Source organism: Narcine bancroftii, chromosome 1 (genome assembly GCF_036971445.1).
Source record: "Narcine bancroftii isolate sNarBan1 chromosome 1, sNarBan1.hap1, whole genome shotgun sequence".
NCBI classification, from domain to species: Eukaryota; Metazoa; Chordata; class Chondrichthyes; order Torpediniformes; family Narcinidae; genus Narcine; species Narcine bancroftii.
This window is the reverse complement of record NC_091469.1, coordinates 257,423,960-257,439,391: the sequence shown is the minus strand read 5'-3', so window position 1 is coordinate 257,439,391 and position 15,432 is coordinate 257,423,960. Positions and strand designations below refer to the sequence as shown.

Below are 15,432 nucleotides of genomic sequence, written 5' to 3'. Positions count from 1 at the left end.
GGCTTGGGATTAGATAAATTTCAACTTGCTTTTGTATATTTAGCTTTATCGTAGCGAAAAAATGTATTGCTAGAACGTGGAAAGACGCAAATATGATTGATATTAATAGATGGCATAATGAGATGAAATATCATTTAATAATTGAAAAAATTACGTATGTTTCACGTGATAATTATAATTTTTTTATTAATAAGTGGTTGTTATATTCAGAATATTTACATTTCAATTTATTTTCATTAGATTTTAATATGTATATTTAATTTTTCTTTAATATTCTTTCTTTATGGCTCTCCTTAGGAGAGTTGGCTGAAGGGGGGGGGGTTAATGTTTATGGTTAATTGTTGTATGTCATATATTATTTGTTTTTTGAACTAATAAATAAAGTTTAAAAAAAAAATAAAGAAGCATACAGGAGTGAGGTAGATCAGCTGGTTGAGTGGTGTCACAATAACAACCTTGCACTCAACATTAACAAAACTAAGGAACTGGTTATGGACTTCAGGAGGGGGAAATCAGGAGAACACAAACTGGTCCTCATCAAAGGGTCAGCGGGGGAAAGTATTAAGAACTTCAAATTCCTGGGTGACAACATCTCTGAAGATCTATCCTGAGGCCTCCACGTCAATGTAATCATGAAGAAGGTTCGCCAGCGACTATACTCTTGAGGAGATTTGTTACGTCTCCAAAGACTCTTGTAAATTTCTACAGGTGGACTGTGAAGAGCATTCTGACTGGTCGATCACTGTCTGGTACGAAGGTGCCATTGCACGGGACAGGAAAAGACTACAGAGAGTTGTGAACTTGGCCAACGTCATCACGGGCACCAGCCTTCACTCCATCGAGGACATCTACAAGAGGTAGTGTCTCAAGAAACCAGTCGCGATCCTCAAGAACCCATGCGACCCAGACCATGCCCTCTTCTCACTGCTACCATCAGGAAAGAGGAGCAGGTGCCTGAAGACAAACACCAAATGATACAGAAACAGATTCTTCCCCAAGATTTTTGAATGGACAGACAGTATCTCACTTTCTTTTCTTTTGAACTAATTTTATTTATTTTTTAATAATGTAATTTATAGCAATTGTGCACCTGTAATGCTGCCACAAATCAATGAATTTCATGAAATGTTCATGACAATAAATTCTGATTCTGAATTCAGAAATTCAAAAATTGCAAGGGCCTCCACCAACCCCTCAAAACAGGTTTCAATGCTTCGTTATTGTTGTCTCACTTAGTGTTCAACCCATAACCATAAATAAACCATCACTTAATGTGTTATAAACAAAGTACAGGTACACAATCCTTTATCCGGAGCCCTTGGGGGACAGTGTGTTCAGAACTTCGGATTTCGCAAAGCCAGATTTAAACCCACCCGAATTGTGCTGCTGTATCCACCCCCACCCCCTTCCAGACATACTGATGTCTCTCCCCCCACCACCTGACTTGGACCGCCGGTCTCTCGCCTGCCTGAATCGCGCTACCAGTCTCTCTCCCACCTTGCCTGCCCGACTCGCGATGCCGGTCTCCCCAACTCGCCCGCCCGACTCGCGTTGCCGTCTCTCTCCCTACTTGCCAGATTTTGGAACTTTCCAGATTTTAGATGTCCAGAAAATGGATTGTGCACCTGTACACCTATTTTGCGAATCCATACAAGACAGCGGGACCAGACAACGTATCTCGTCAGATACTGATGGACTGCATAGGCCATCTGATGGAGGTCTTTACAGACATCTTCAACAGTCACTGCAACAGTCCATTGTCCCCGTGGATTTCAAGACAGTCGCTATCATCCCAGTACCAAAGAGGGCGACAATAACAGGGCTCAACAACTACTGCCCCATGGCACTGATCTCCACCATTATGAAATGCTTTGAGCATCTGGTGATGGAACACATCAAAGCACACCTCCCAGAGACGCTGGACTCATTTCAATTTGGTGAAAGTTGGAACTATTTCACTGATGATGCTATAGCCTTGTCCCTCCACTCCGTCCTGATCCACCTGGAGAATGAAGTCTCATAAGCCAGGCTGCTGTTCATTGACTTCAGCTCGCAGTTTAGAATGATTATTCCCTCAAGGCTGGTGGAGAAGCTGTCTTACTGGGATTCAACACCCTTCTCTGTAATTGGATTTTGGACTTCATAATGAAGCATTGAATCGGTAGTAGAATGTCGAGCACAGTCACGCCGAGCACCGGTGCACCTCAGGGCTGTGTTCTCAGCCCACTCCTGCTCATGCTACTGACTCATGACTGCAACGCCAGATCCAGCTTCAACTGTATCATCATGTTTGCAGATCACATGACAGTAGCTGCCCTCATCAGCAACAATGAGACACACTACAGAAGAGGTGGAAAATCTCATGAAATAGGGCAAGAATAACAACCTCAGTCTCAACTGGATAAGATAAAGGAAATAATTGTGGACTTCAGGAGGACCAGAGACAACCTCAGTCCACTACACATCAATAACTGTAGTCGAGAGAGTGGAGAGCACAAAATTCCTTGGCGATCACTTAACTAGTGACCTGTTGTGGACACTCAACATCTCCTCAAATGTCAGGAAGGCGCAACAGGGACTGCACTTCCTGAGAAGACTGAAGCAGGCAAAGTATCAGCCACCATCCTGTCAACTTTCAACAGGAGTTCTATCAGAAGTGTCCTGACCGGCTGCATCACAGTGTGGTACAGATGCTGCAAAGAAATGTATTGAAGGTCAATCCATAGGACCATAAGAGTGGCAGAGAGGATCACTGGAGTCTCTCCACACAACCACACCCCCAAATGCTGCGATCTACCAGGTTTGTTGTCTGAAGAGGGCACGCAAAATCATTGAGGACCCCTTCCACCCTGCATACAGCATCTTTCAGCTCCTCCTGTTGGGTAAGAGATCCAGAAGTATCAGAACTACCACCACCAGACTGAGAAACAGTTTCTTCCCGCGGGCAGTGAGAATGCTGAATGACTGAAATGAACTGCTCATTCAAATGCTCCAAGACCATTTTTATATATACACACATACACAGCATATCATTTGCTTGTATGCCTGCAAGTGTGTTTGCATGCTTTTGTACCGAGGACCGGAGAAAGCTGTTTCATCAAGTTGTACTTGTATCTTTGGCTTGGCTTCGCGGACGAAGATTTATGGAGGGGGTAAAAGTCCACGTCAGCTGCAGGCTCGTTTGTGGCTGACAAGTCCGATGCGGGACAGGCAGACACGATTGCAGCGGTTGCAAGGGAAAATTGGTTGGTTGGGGTTGGGTGTTGGGTTTTTCCTCCTTTGCCTTTTGTCAGTGAGGTGGGCTCTGAGGTCTTCTTCAAAGGAGGTTGCTGCCCGCCAAACTGTGAGGCGCCAAGATGCACGGTTTGAGGCGTTATCAGCCCACTGGCGGTGATCAATGTGGCAGGCACCAAGAGATTTCTTTAGGCAGTCCTTGTACCTTTTCTTTGGTGCACCTCTGTCACGGTGGCCAGTGGAGAGCTCGCCATATAACACGATCTTGGGAAGGCGATGGTCCTCCATTCTGGAGACGTGACCCATCCAGCGCAGCTGGATCTTCAGCAGCGTGGACTCGATGCTGTCGACCTCTGCCATCTCGAGTACTTCGACGTTAGGGGTGTAAGCGCTCCAATGGATGTTGAGGATGGAGCGGAGACAACGCTGGTGGAAGCGTTCTAGGAGCCGTAGGTGGTGCCGGTAGAGGACCCATGATTCGGAGCCGAACAGGAGTGTGGGTATGACAACGGCTCTGTATACGCTTATCTTTGTGAGGTTTTTCAGTTGGTTGTTTTTCCAGACTCTTTTGTGTAGTCTTCCAAAGGCGCTATTTGCCTTGCCGAGTCTGTTGTCTATCTCATTGTTGATCCTTGCATCTGATGAAATGGTGCAGCCGAGATAGGTAAACACCGTTTTGAGTTTTGTGTGCCCGATGGAGATGTGGGGGGGATGGTAGTCATGGTGGGGAGCTGGCTGATGGATAATTAGATGATAATTATATAATTGTATAATTAGATGATAATAAACGAACCTAAAACTTTCCAGACAACCACTTCACTTTAAATCTAGGGCAGTCCCCATCAATCCACATACTGGACCAGAAAAAAGTTACTGAACTCGAGGGCATTTCCAAGCTTCCTCAAGAAACTGGTTAACAGAATTGGAATACAGGATCCAGAAGACATATGGCCAAGCATGGAAATGAGTGGAAATGTGAGCAGAGCTGGATCCTCAGGAAGCTCTACTAGGGCCATTAGTTTTCATAATCACAACATTATTTTAGGGTACATTTGTTTGCTGTTGATGGTGGATAGACCCACGATAATGGATCTACCATTCAGGATCAAGATAAGAAGTTTATGCCAAGCGTCTTATGTCACTGGCATTGTCCACATGGGCTGCAAATTTGCAGTATGTTGAATGTGGTCTGGGATGACTGATAGAATTTTGGTAAATCAAGAGCACATGATTTACTCGCTTCCAGCTTTTATGCTCCTAGTTTATGGTGAAAAACAGAAGGTTAGTGAGAGACATTGAATGACGGATCAGCTGGTAAATTGAGCAGACCAATGGTGGATGGAATTTAACCATGATGTGTCAGAGGATGAATTTTGGTGTTTGGGTCCAATAAAGACAAGACACATACCAGGAACCTTGTACATTTTCAACTATTTCCTAGAAGGCACAGTTAATGTAGCAGCTAGTGTGACTATTACAGCCCCAGTAACTTGGTTCAAATCCAGTGCTATCTGCAAGAAGTTTGTATGTTCTCCCTGTGACCTGCGTGTTTTCTCGGGTGCTCCAGTTTCTTCCCACCCTTCCAAAATGAAGTAGATTGTGGTATAATTGGGTGACATGGGTCTCAATGGCCAGAATCATCTTCTACCGCATTATAAGTAAAACTTTAAAAAAGCTCCCTCTTTGAGACTTCCAGCTCTCAGACAGCACGGCTGAATCTTTTGATCACCAGAGAAGCATGCTTGCTTGAAACACCACCAGCTTGTCTCAGACCTTGTCTTCATCCAGCGCCAAACATACCATTCTTTATACCAAGGCCAATAATCATCTTCAAAGGAGAAACAATGCCAAGTACTCAGGCACAACCTCCCTTTTATTGAAAGCTCTTCACCAATAAGAGACTTCTTAGTTTCCTTTTAAATTCTCACTCTGGCCATAACTTATCTTTCACGCTCATTTCCCTACTGCACCTTTCATGTTCTACTTATCCCTAATGACCAAAAGATTTGAGTCCAATACCACAGGGCATTAGCTTGAAAGCTGGAGTTGTATCTTTCAGCCAAGGCTGGATAATGGATCAGTCATAGACTAATTAATTGACAGAACAGGCTCAAGGGAATTAGCAGCCTACTTTTCTACATACACCCACAGAATGGTACACAGTGGAGGGCTATTTGGCCAGGATATGGGTACTCACAGCTCATATGGAAAGTGACGTGGATCCTTTCACATTACTGGAGATGCAACAAGATCACCAAAACGTGACATGGTCTTTACAGATCACCAAGATGTGGCAAGACCCTTAATGAACAATGAAATTTAGCAAGATCCTTACTGATCACTAATATGTGGCAAGGTACTCCATAATCACTAAAGCACGATAAGGTCATTGCAAATCACCCAAGTGCTATAAGATCATTACCAATATCAGACATGTGACATAATCCTTTATATCACTGAGGTTTTACAGAGGTCCTTACAAATCACTGAAATGTGACAGAGGTCCTAGAATTTTACTGGAGATGGGCAAAGATCCTCCCAGAGCCATGGGATGTAACGCACACTCACAGGGTACTGAAGTGAAACAAAATGTTTTACAATACTGGATCATGACTTATAACTTTGTGGTTTCCTTGCAACCACCGTGCACTTACCACCACTTTGATGTGCTTCGCTAAATCTTTAGAGCTTCCCGTTAAAAAATCTGAAACTGCTGTCTAGATAACAGAAGAGAGGGTGACACGGTTACATGGATGAACACCACTGGAAGAGAAAATAGCAGTTAGAGAATTTCAGTCACATAATCAAAGCACTTATCAACTCAAAATGTTTTAAAATGAATTTTCCTTCAACCAATTTAGATTGAGTTCACAATCTAAAGAGGACAAAATGCCACTCCCAAGTACAAACTATTATGACTTCAGTTACCAAGGGATTTATTAACATGGTCCGGAATAGCATGTTACTTTTGTTCACCATCTCTTGACCCTTTCTCTAAGGACCCAATGCCAATTCTTTGGACCTGATGCTTTGATAAATTCTGTGTACAATACAGTGCCAAAGCCCATTGTTATTCAATGAGGTTAGCATTGTGCACTGATGTGTCCATGTATTGTAGTCTGGAATTAAACACAACTTCATCCCTTCTCACCCACGGTCTCTCTGGACCCATCTATTGGTTCCATCTGTGTCAAGTGTTTCCTGGGCATTGCTGCCAGGAAAAGCCACAATGATTTTTTTTTTTAAAAAGCTGTCGAATAATTGGGGAACACCATAAAATGTTTTAAATTGAGCTCTTCTTGCCACTTACCCCAGCGTAGAACATTTTATTCCAAAATCGACTGCTAAATTTCTCTGGTTTGGCCTCTGAAACAGGAAATTAATCATTAGTGATGTCTTACAATAAAAATGAAATACAAATCACTCATCCTGTCATTCAGCAATGAGCACTTCCATCATTTCTTATTTTATCCCATGTGAATCTTCCGACTAAAAATAAATGCTGTTGTCTTTTAAAAATAAAAGCTGGAACCAACTGTGCATTAAAATTGAGACTGTCCAAATCTTTTACTTTAGACTGTCAAATCCTCCATCATAAGAACAGAAGTTCAATTAACATGATGAACTTGACATTAAATAACGTGTGCACACACACATGAACCAAAACCCATAGGTCTCACTCAAACAAGGGGAGATTTCAGCTCTTTTCTTGTATGCTACATGCCTATAGGTCAGAAGAGGAGTTCAGGTTGAAAAAAAATAATGCTTTCAGACTTGCTGACTACTTAAGAAGCAAAAGAATGGTCCGAAGCTCCCACATCAACAAACTTAATTACAGTGCACAAAAGTGTTGGAGAAACTCAGCTGGTTACACAGCAATCCAGTCAAAGTTTCGGGCCCAAGCCCTTCATCGGGAAAGGATGCCCTTGACTACCTATGGATGCTGCATGACCTGCTGATTTTCTCCAGCGGTTTTGTGCACTACACTGGACCTCAGCATCTGCTGATTTTCTCATTTATCAACCAAACTAAACAGCTAAGGCCAGAATCTATTGCACTAATGGTGCTTCAGAAAGCATCAGATCATCACAGTTAATGTAGTGGTCAGCACAACGGTATTAGAGTGCCAGCAACCCCAGTTTAAAATGGCGCTGTCAGTAAGGAATTGGTATGTTCTCCCCGTGACCCGCATTGGTTTCCTCTGGGTACTCCGGTTTCCTTCCACCCTGCAAAACAGAGGGTTGTAGATGGGCAGCACAGCTTTAAATGGCTAGAATCAGCATCTACTGTGCTGTAAATAAAAAAAATCTTGAACCTGTGCTGTAATAGCTAATTTACACCGCTTTCCATGGGGTTGGCAGGTAGGAGGAGCGAAGTTAGGAAAAATCATGGGAAGAATGCAGTCAATAGGGAGCATCGGGGATTTTACACCAGTGCACTCACTTGATCCTGATTAAGCATGAGCTGGTTTCACCAGAGTGGCCTCCAAATCAGCTGGACCGTTGTGGAGAAGTGACAAGCTTAGATAACACACAAAATGCAAGTCACTGCACTGAAGTTAAAGGGTCCCCTTGCTCAACGCGTGTCAATAAATGATTCTCCAAGGGACTGGTTTGGGGCGAGGCACTATTATGTAAGCAGATGAAAATCCACCTCCAGGATTCTCACACGAACATACCTCTAGACTCATGAAATTCGAGGGTCACGTGGGCATCAAAGCCAAGGCTGAAGTAGTTGTTGAAGACATCGAGTGGAAGCTGTGAAGAGAAAGGCAAAGAGATCTTAATGAAGAAGTGGTATTACTGTGAACACATCCCTGACTATATGAGAAAGAAAGCAATAATGGAAGGTGAAAATACTGTAAACCTGCTGAGGGTTGAAGCAGTGTCAATGGTGAGTTCCATCAACACAGCTTGTTTCACTGCTTAGTTTGGGAAGATTTTTCCTGTACTTGGGTGAGAATGACAAAAATATACAGGAGGCCCACTCCCAGGGCAGGAAACAACCGCCTGAACCAACGTATTCTGATAGCCAATAACACATGCTCAATAACAGTGTTCGTCATTCATCCTTGAGGATGGTGGGCAGCCCTCAGCTCTACCCAAGGTAACAATGTGGGGAGTGGAAACTAGTTTAAGCTATGAGAAAAACAAACCTTATTTCCATCAGGAAAGGCTGAACTGAATGGCATTTTCCTCAATAAAAGAAAAGGGGCTTCCTGTCTGAGTTTGCAGAGGTATGATTTTTGTCCACCAACCAGGTCTCATCAGAAGAGTTGGTCAAAGGCTCGAGTTCCAGTGAAGGGGAAGCAGGAAGTGACAAATATGCTCAGTGAGAGCAACAGACACAGCAAAGGGATATGTTCACAAGAATAAGGGCTTGGGAATGCTCAAAGAAATCCTATTGGGATTGGACAGACTGGACACGGGAAATTTGTTCCCAATGATGGAGTCAAAGCCCAAGGACATTGGCTAAGTCATTTAGGAGTGAGATGAGAAAAAACAAAATTCCACCAACGAATTGCCAACCTGTGGAATTCTCCACCTCAGGAGGCAGTTGTGAGAAAATCAATGCATTTATACAAGGAGGAAAGCCAGAGGTATACAATCCAGTGATCATTGGGGGATCAGAGGTGGAGAGGGTGAGCAAATTTAGGTTCTTGGGAGTCACCATCTCAAAGGAACTTTCCTGGCCCAAACACACCAATGGCAACGTGAAAAAGATGTCAGCGCCTCTACTTCCTCAGGAGTTTGCAGAGGTTTGGTATAGCACCAGAAACCCTAGCAAATTTCTAAAGAGGTGTGATGGAAAGTGTATTGACCAGCTGCATCATGGTCTGGTTTGGGAACACCAACACCCCTGAGCGTAAAGCCATCCAAAAGTTCATGGACACAGTCCAGGACATCACAAGCAAAAACTTCCCCAACATTGAGCACATCGAGAAGGAGCACTGCCATCGGAGAGCAGCAGCAATTGTCAAAGATCCACACCACCCAGCACATGCTCTGTTCTCACTGCTGCCATCAAGAAAGAATAATAAGTGCCACAAGATTCTCACCACCAGGTTCAGGAACAGTTGCTCCCCTTCCACCATCAGACTCTTCAATGACAAACTCAATTAGGGACTCATTTAAGGACTCTTACTTGTGCATTTTATTGTTTTTTTTTGCTCTCCCTGTATTGCACAGTCAGTTTGTTTACATTTGTTGTCTGTTTACAGTTCTTTTGTTTGTTTACATGTTTACGCTGTGCACAGTTTATTTTTGCACTACCGATTAGTGGTAATTCTGCCTAGCCCACACGAAAAAGGAATCTCAGGATTGTATGTGATGCCATGTATGTACTCTGACAATAAATTTAAATCTGAATTAACTCGGTCCAAAGGTTAAAGAGAGCAAGGAAAACTAGGAGAGATGAACAGAGTACGGAATTTGGATGTGATTGTATTCAATGGTGGAGCACCTCAGAAAGACCAAATGGTTTCTGTTTTCTAGATTCGAGTATCTCCCACTCGCCACCTCATGCAATTTCCAGTCCACTTAGCCTGCTATCCACCTCACCATTGATACTTGGTTCCCTGATGCGATTGTGAAGATGCTGCTCCAGATCCATTCTTCACCAGCTCCCCCAACTGAACTGCAAAGTTACACTGCCGTCCTAATGTGGGTCCTGACCCACATGCCCGAACAGGATCTGAAAATCTGCAATCCCCAGCCTCTTATGAAGATGCTTTATTGCATTACCGTATCTTAACTATAGGGAGCACTGAGCATCTATTTCTACATTATAATTGGCTCAGCTTGAAAAAAGGGTTTTATAAACACAAATTTCTACACTATTAATGAGGCCAATCTCAGATGGGGCCTTGGTTTTCTCGGCAGTGAAATCAGTTCCCCAGTGCAAAACTGGCTTTTAGGACAGTGTCAAATAGCTGCAACTCTACTCCATCCTTTTCATAGGATCAACAAAAGAATTTTATGTGGTAAATGGCTATCATTGCAAGGTACTGGCTGACTGGTCAGGGTACTATCGCAGAGCAGACATGAAATGAATCACTTCTGTGGCAGCCCTGAACACTTAAGGCCCAAGACCCTCAGACACTGACCTTTTCAGCTGCTGTTTCATCACGCTCATCTGCAGCCGTGTCTGCATTCCCTTCCACACACAGATTCCATCGGTCCAGCTGCACAATGTTTCCATCTTCCACATGGGACAGGATCTTGGAAACTGGCTCATCTGTGTATCCCTGAACCCATGACAGAAACAGATTGTGAGGTATAAATAAACACTCGTGTGCGTAACCTTAAATCCAGGCAGAAATAGATTTTACTATTAATAAACTCTACTTGCCCATGCAAATTGGATCTAAACAGGAGAGGCTAATTATTATTTTTTTCCTCTCCAGTTGCAAATGAGCTCTTTGTTTACTTCAGCAATTGTTACTACTAAATGCAACGTGGAGCTCAATGCCAGATGCTCCCCGGAGCTCAGGTTATGGTGGCAGAGTGATTATTGGATGAGCAACCAGAAGGTCTGAACTACTGGCCTGGAAGCATGTAGATGAAGCTCACCCTGACAAATGAAGCTTAAACTCCTGTAATTGAATAATCTGGAATCAAAAGTTAACAGTATACACCACAAATCTTCCCAATTGGCAGGAACCCCCACTTTGTTCACTAATACCCTTCAGGAAAGAAGATCAAAGGTCCTGATCCAACATAGTCTGTTCAAGAGACCAACCCTACAGTGATGTGACTGACTTCTAACCGCCCGCTAAAATGGCCTAGCAAGTAGTCCAGGCTGATGATAAAAAGCTAACATAGTTAGTGACACTGCATCCTGTGATAAAGTAAATTGTTAAGTTCAAACAGATTGGGTGGGCTTGGACTAACTTCACATCTTTGAAATATTATACTAAGGATTCACCCTGAGTAAATGAAATAAAAGCAGTGCTATAGTTCTGGGTGTCACTTACACATCCAGGCGAATACGGAGATTTGTATGACAGTTATTGTCCTCTCCTTTGTGCACCAGCACACCAGGCAGGCTGCATAATGGGCAGTCAGTGCAACTCGAGAGGGGAATCTCTACCACACTGTTCATTCATCAGAGTTTCCAGTGAGAAGACTGCTCAAAGTCTTTTGCTTCTTTCTTTATGAAGCTCATCGGCTTCATATCCATGCACGGCACAAAGAGCAGGAAGCACCCAATCTGCATAACCCATTGTTACTCCATCCATACAGTTCTCGTGTACATTCCCCTCCCTGGACTATAGATTTCAGACAGCTTGCAATGTGTCAATATGGGGTTCTGGTTGGGATTCTGCAGATGACATCTGCATATGGCTGAGAAGCTTGTGGTAACTGACTTAAATTTAATACCTTTAAACATGAAAAGGTGCACCACAAATTAATTCCACAGAACCATAAAGTCCAGCAATAACAAGTCCAAACGTATAATGAGTGGCAGCCAAGCTTCGATGATGTAGAAAAGCAAGAAACTTTTTCTTATTAACAAAAGCCGCAAAACAGAAAGCAGGCCTGTGCGAAGAGGAAATTCTTGAACAGCAAACAGATATTCCTCGTAATTTAAAAATCAATTCAACTGCTTTGCTACTTTATTTCACTTACCGCACCCCAGTTTAGGGTCCTGGCAAGATCATTTCCTGTTCCCAGAGGAAGTACAGCAACAGGAGGTGGGGGGTTCAGCTGCAATTGATCCAAAATGGAAAGAATCCATCCCACCTACCAGAACAAGGAAACTCAAATTAAACAAAACATCCAACTGGATACTTACATCATGCATTTCATTCATACTTGCAGAATCAAACCAATGGATCCAGAATAATATTGAAATCCCCTGCATCAATTTTGTCAACATTTGCAACAGTCATTCTAACAAGGCAGTTAACCCGAGATAATGCTGGTACAGGCAGTTCCCAAGTACAGCACAGTAATAGGTCCTTCCAGCCATGAGCCCGTGCCACCCAAATACATTGACGTGACCAATTATCCTCCTAACCCAGCATTTCTTTGGAAGGTGGGAGAAAACTGAAGCATCAGGAGGAAACCCATGCAGTCATAGAGAGAACATACAAGCTCCTTAAACACAGCGTTGGATTTAAACCCGGGCCGCTGGCGCTGTAAAAGCATTGCACTGACCGCTACGCTATTCATAGTTCTGATCCCGAGAACTGTCCGTAAGCCGATTTCACTGTAAATCCGATCCATGTTTTCACAGCTACCCATATTGTATCAGACTACACACATTTTCTATTATTCATTTTATTAAATAATCACCCTAACATGACCCATTATCAAACTAATAGAATATATACTGCATCCACTTAATAATGAACGTCATTAAATATTTTATTATTACTCTCTCGAAAGATGCTGTAAAAATAGGATGATTTGCACAAAGTCAGATTTCCCCCAAGTCAGCTCATGTGTAATCCAAGGAGCTGTTGCACTTGTTCCTTTAGCAGTGATTTAAAACAAGTTTTCAGTAGCAGTGCCTACTAGAAATAGATTTTTGCAAAAATCCTTCTATCTGACCAAAAATGATTGTCCCTGCTTTCTTTAAAAAGAAAGGAAGCAACATGGTCATTTTAAATGGTTGTAGCAAAGTATTTGTGTAATATTTTTCATGGTCAATGTCTATCACTGCATCTTTATTAAGGTGTGGCAAACAATTGCTGTACATTAAAGTTCCAGAAGTAGCATTGATATAATAGATAAATGTGAAGTTCAATGAAGGATAAATACCACTGAGAATTTGGGGATAAATCCCTTCCTGGTCTTCACAAGGGTTTCTTGGAGCTTGTGCATTTAATCTAGAGGTAGATAATGGCCTTGGTACACAGTAAGTGCATCGCTTTTTCAGGTTAAGGACTGGATTGAAATCCAAATTACTTCTGGGCCATTCTCGAGCAAAGTTTTATTTTAACAAGTTTTAAAATGTACAGGAGAGCCACTTCTATTCTGTATTACTCTATAAAGTGATGCTGTTATTTCAAGACCCTTTTGAAAGAATATTTGTTAGAATTAATTAATACCCTAAGGATAACTTTCTGTAATTCATGTATTAGAGCATCTAGATCCCTCTGAACTTCACTCAAACCAAGAAACTATGGGTCAGTGAGCCATCAGTGGTGTGCAAGTTATTTGAGAAGATTCTTGAGGGAATCGGATCTGGAGGCATCTGATATTTTATGGATAGCAAACATGTCTTTTAAACAGGTTTTGATTGCATTTTTTGAAGTGATGAAGATGGTTGATGAGGGTGGAGCAATGAATGTTGTACACATGGACTTCAATAAAGTTTTCAACAAGGTCGCTCATGGACAACTGATGCAGAAGTTGAAGGCACATAGGATCTCGGGATATTTGGTAGATTGGGTTCAAAAGTGGGTTGGCCATCAAGAGAAAGGATAGTAGTGGAGGCCTGTTTTTCTGATAAAAATCTGTGACTAACAATGTTCTGCAAGCATCAGTGCTGGAACCTCTAATGTTCGTGATACATGTGTATGATTTGGACGAAAATGGAGGTGGGTTGATTAGCAAGTTTGAAGACAATGCAAAAAGTGGCAGAGCTGTTAATGGTGAGGAAGATGTCAAAGGATACAATTTTTTGAAAAAACAAATTAAATTTTGATAAACAGCACGTAACAGGCCATTGTGGCCCACAACCTTGTACTGCCCAAATACTGCATCCAGTTAATCTACAACCCCCATATGTTTTGAAAGGTGTGACAAAATGCAGGCAGAAATTGGGAGAACATACAGATATCGATCAATTGGAAATGCGGGCAGAGAAATGGCAGATGGAGTTTAATCTGGACTAGGGAAATGTGCTGGGAGGTCAAATTATGAAGTACTCCACAATTCTTTATGTATGATACCCTTCCCAATTTGGTTCATCCAATCAATGTGCAGATTAAAATCTAACATGACAGTTGCAGATCCCTTCAATCGCCCTAGATTTTTCCCCATTTATGCTCCACTTTACGAAGAGGTCACATTTTAGGGTCCTAAATATGATTCCCACCTATTGTCTTCTTTCCACTTCTCTTCAAGATTTCAACCCAAACTGATTCTATGTAACTGGCTTCTGACCCTAGATCACAACTCAACATCACTAATACTTTCCTCTACTCACAAGGCTACATTGACTCTTTCCCCTTTTGGCTCATTCTTTAGGAACATTATATAACCTGGAAATATAGAGCATCAAATCTGATCACCCTGCCAGCACATCTTGGGATTGGTCATAAGATTATATTTTTACCTTCTTGCAAATACTGTCTCCATTCAAATAAAGACCATCAAACAATATCCTAAAGTGTTAACAAACTCTGGATCTGTTTTGTGCTGCATACTTTTGTTTACATCTTCTGTCCTAGTATGTCACACTTCGTTGGTCAATCAATCCCCCCCTCACCCCTGACTATCCTGTCCTGTCTTTTCCTATTCCTCATGATTTACTGAACAACCTGTTCTTGGGGACCTTCCTTACAAATGAAATGCAACTACAGTTACAAATCAATAAAAAATAAACCAATGCTTTATTCAATAATAATTTGTTCGTTTTGCCCTTCTCCTAACTCAAAAAATACAGCTGTTGCCAAGCCAAGCTCCATTAAATTCTAAGCTTTCAAGGTCACAGATTCTGTCATGCCTTTCCTATCACGAAGAACCACCCCAATTACCTGCCTCCATAGCTAAACCCCTGGCCCCATCAATTCCTACTTCCTGAAGAGAGTAGAGCAAGTTTTCAAACAAGTGGAAAATACTGTAGAGAACCATTACAATCTGACCCCAGCAGAGCAGTGCTAATCTTCCAAACAACAGGATAAGGCATTTACTTTGGAAACCAAAGAGGATCCATTTCATAGGAAAAAAAACAAAATTCCCAGGTGTTCATCATGGGATACAATGCTTTCCAATGATCAAAACTTTAGTTGCCATACGGAAATGATGGGGAAGAGCACAGCATATCAAGCAAAAAGAAATTCTTAAATGTGCAGCTTGGTTTCAAAATGTGATGAAAATCCTATCACAGTATTTCTGGATATAACCATATAACCATTTAGATTCCCCCTTCCCAATTCCATGGTAAATCCAAATAACATCAGCTTCATGCCCAGAATAGCACAACACAAGAAAATGATACTGCATTAGACCCCTAAGCCTCCGC

The 15,432-nt window shown here is 42.2% G+C and overlaps 1 protein-coding gene across 14 annotated transcripts in view; it reads right to left on the bottom strand.

Annotated features, from left to right (window-relative positions):
* Positions 1-15,432, bottom strand: part of dgkza (diacylglycerol kinase, zeta a) — a 517,457-nt gene that overhangs the window by 158,204 nt on the left and 343,821 nt on the right. For all 14 annotated transcript variants that reach the window (XM_069896152.1, XM_069896153.1, XM_069896150.1 and 11 more), the window contains 5 exons: positions 11,865-11,978; positions 10,340-10,480; positions 7,913-7,991; positions 6,545-6,600; positions 5,889-5,951 (listed from right to left, as the gene is read on the bottom strand). In XM_069896152.1, the coding sequence (XP_069752253.1) occupies positions 5,889-5,951; positions 6,545-6,600; positions 7,913-7,991; positions 10,340-10,480; positions 11,865-11,978 (453 nt within the window). The remainder of the gene's footprint in view (positions 1-5,888; positions 5,952-6,544; positions 6,601-7,912; positions 7,992-10,339; positions 10,481-11,864; positions 11,979-15,432) is intronic.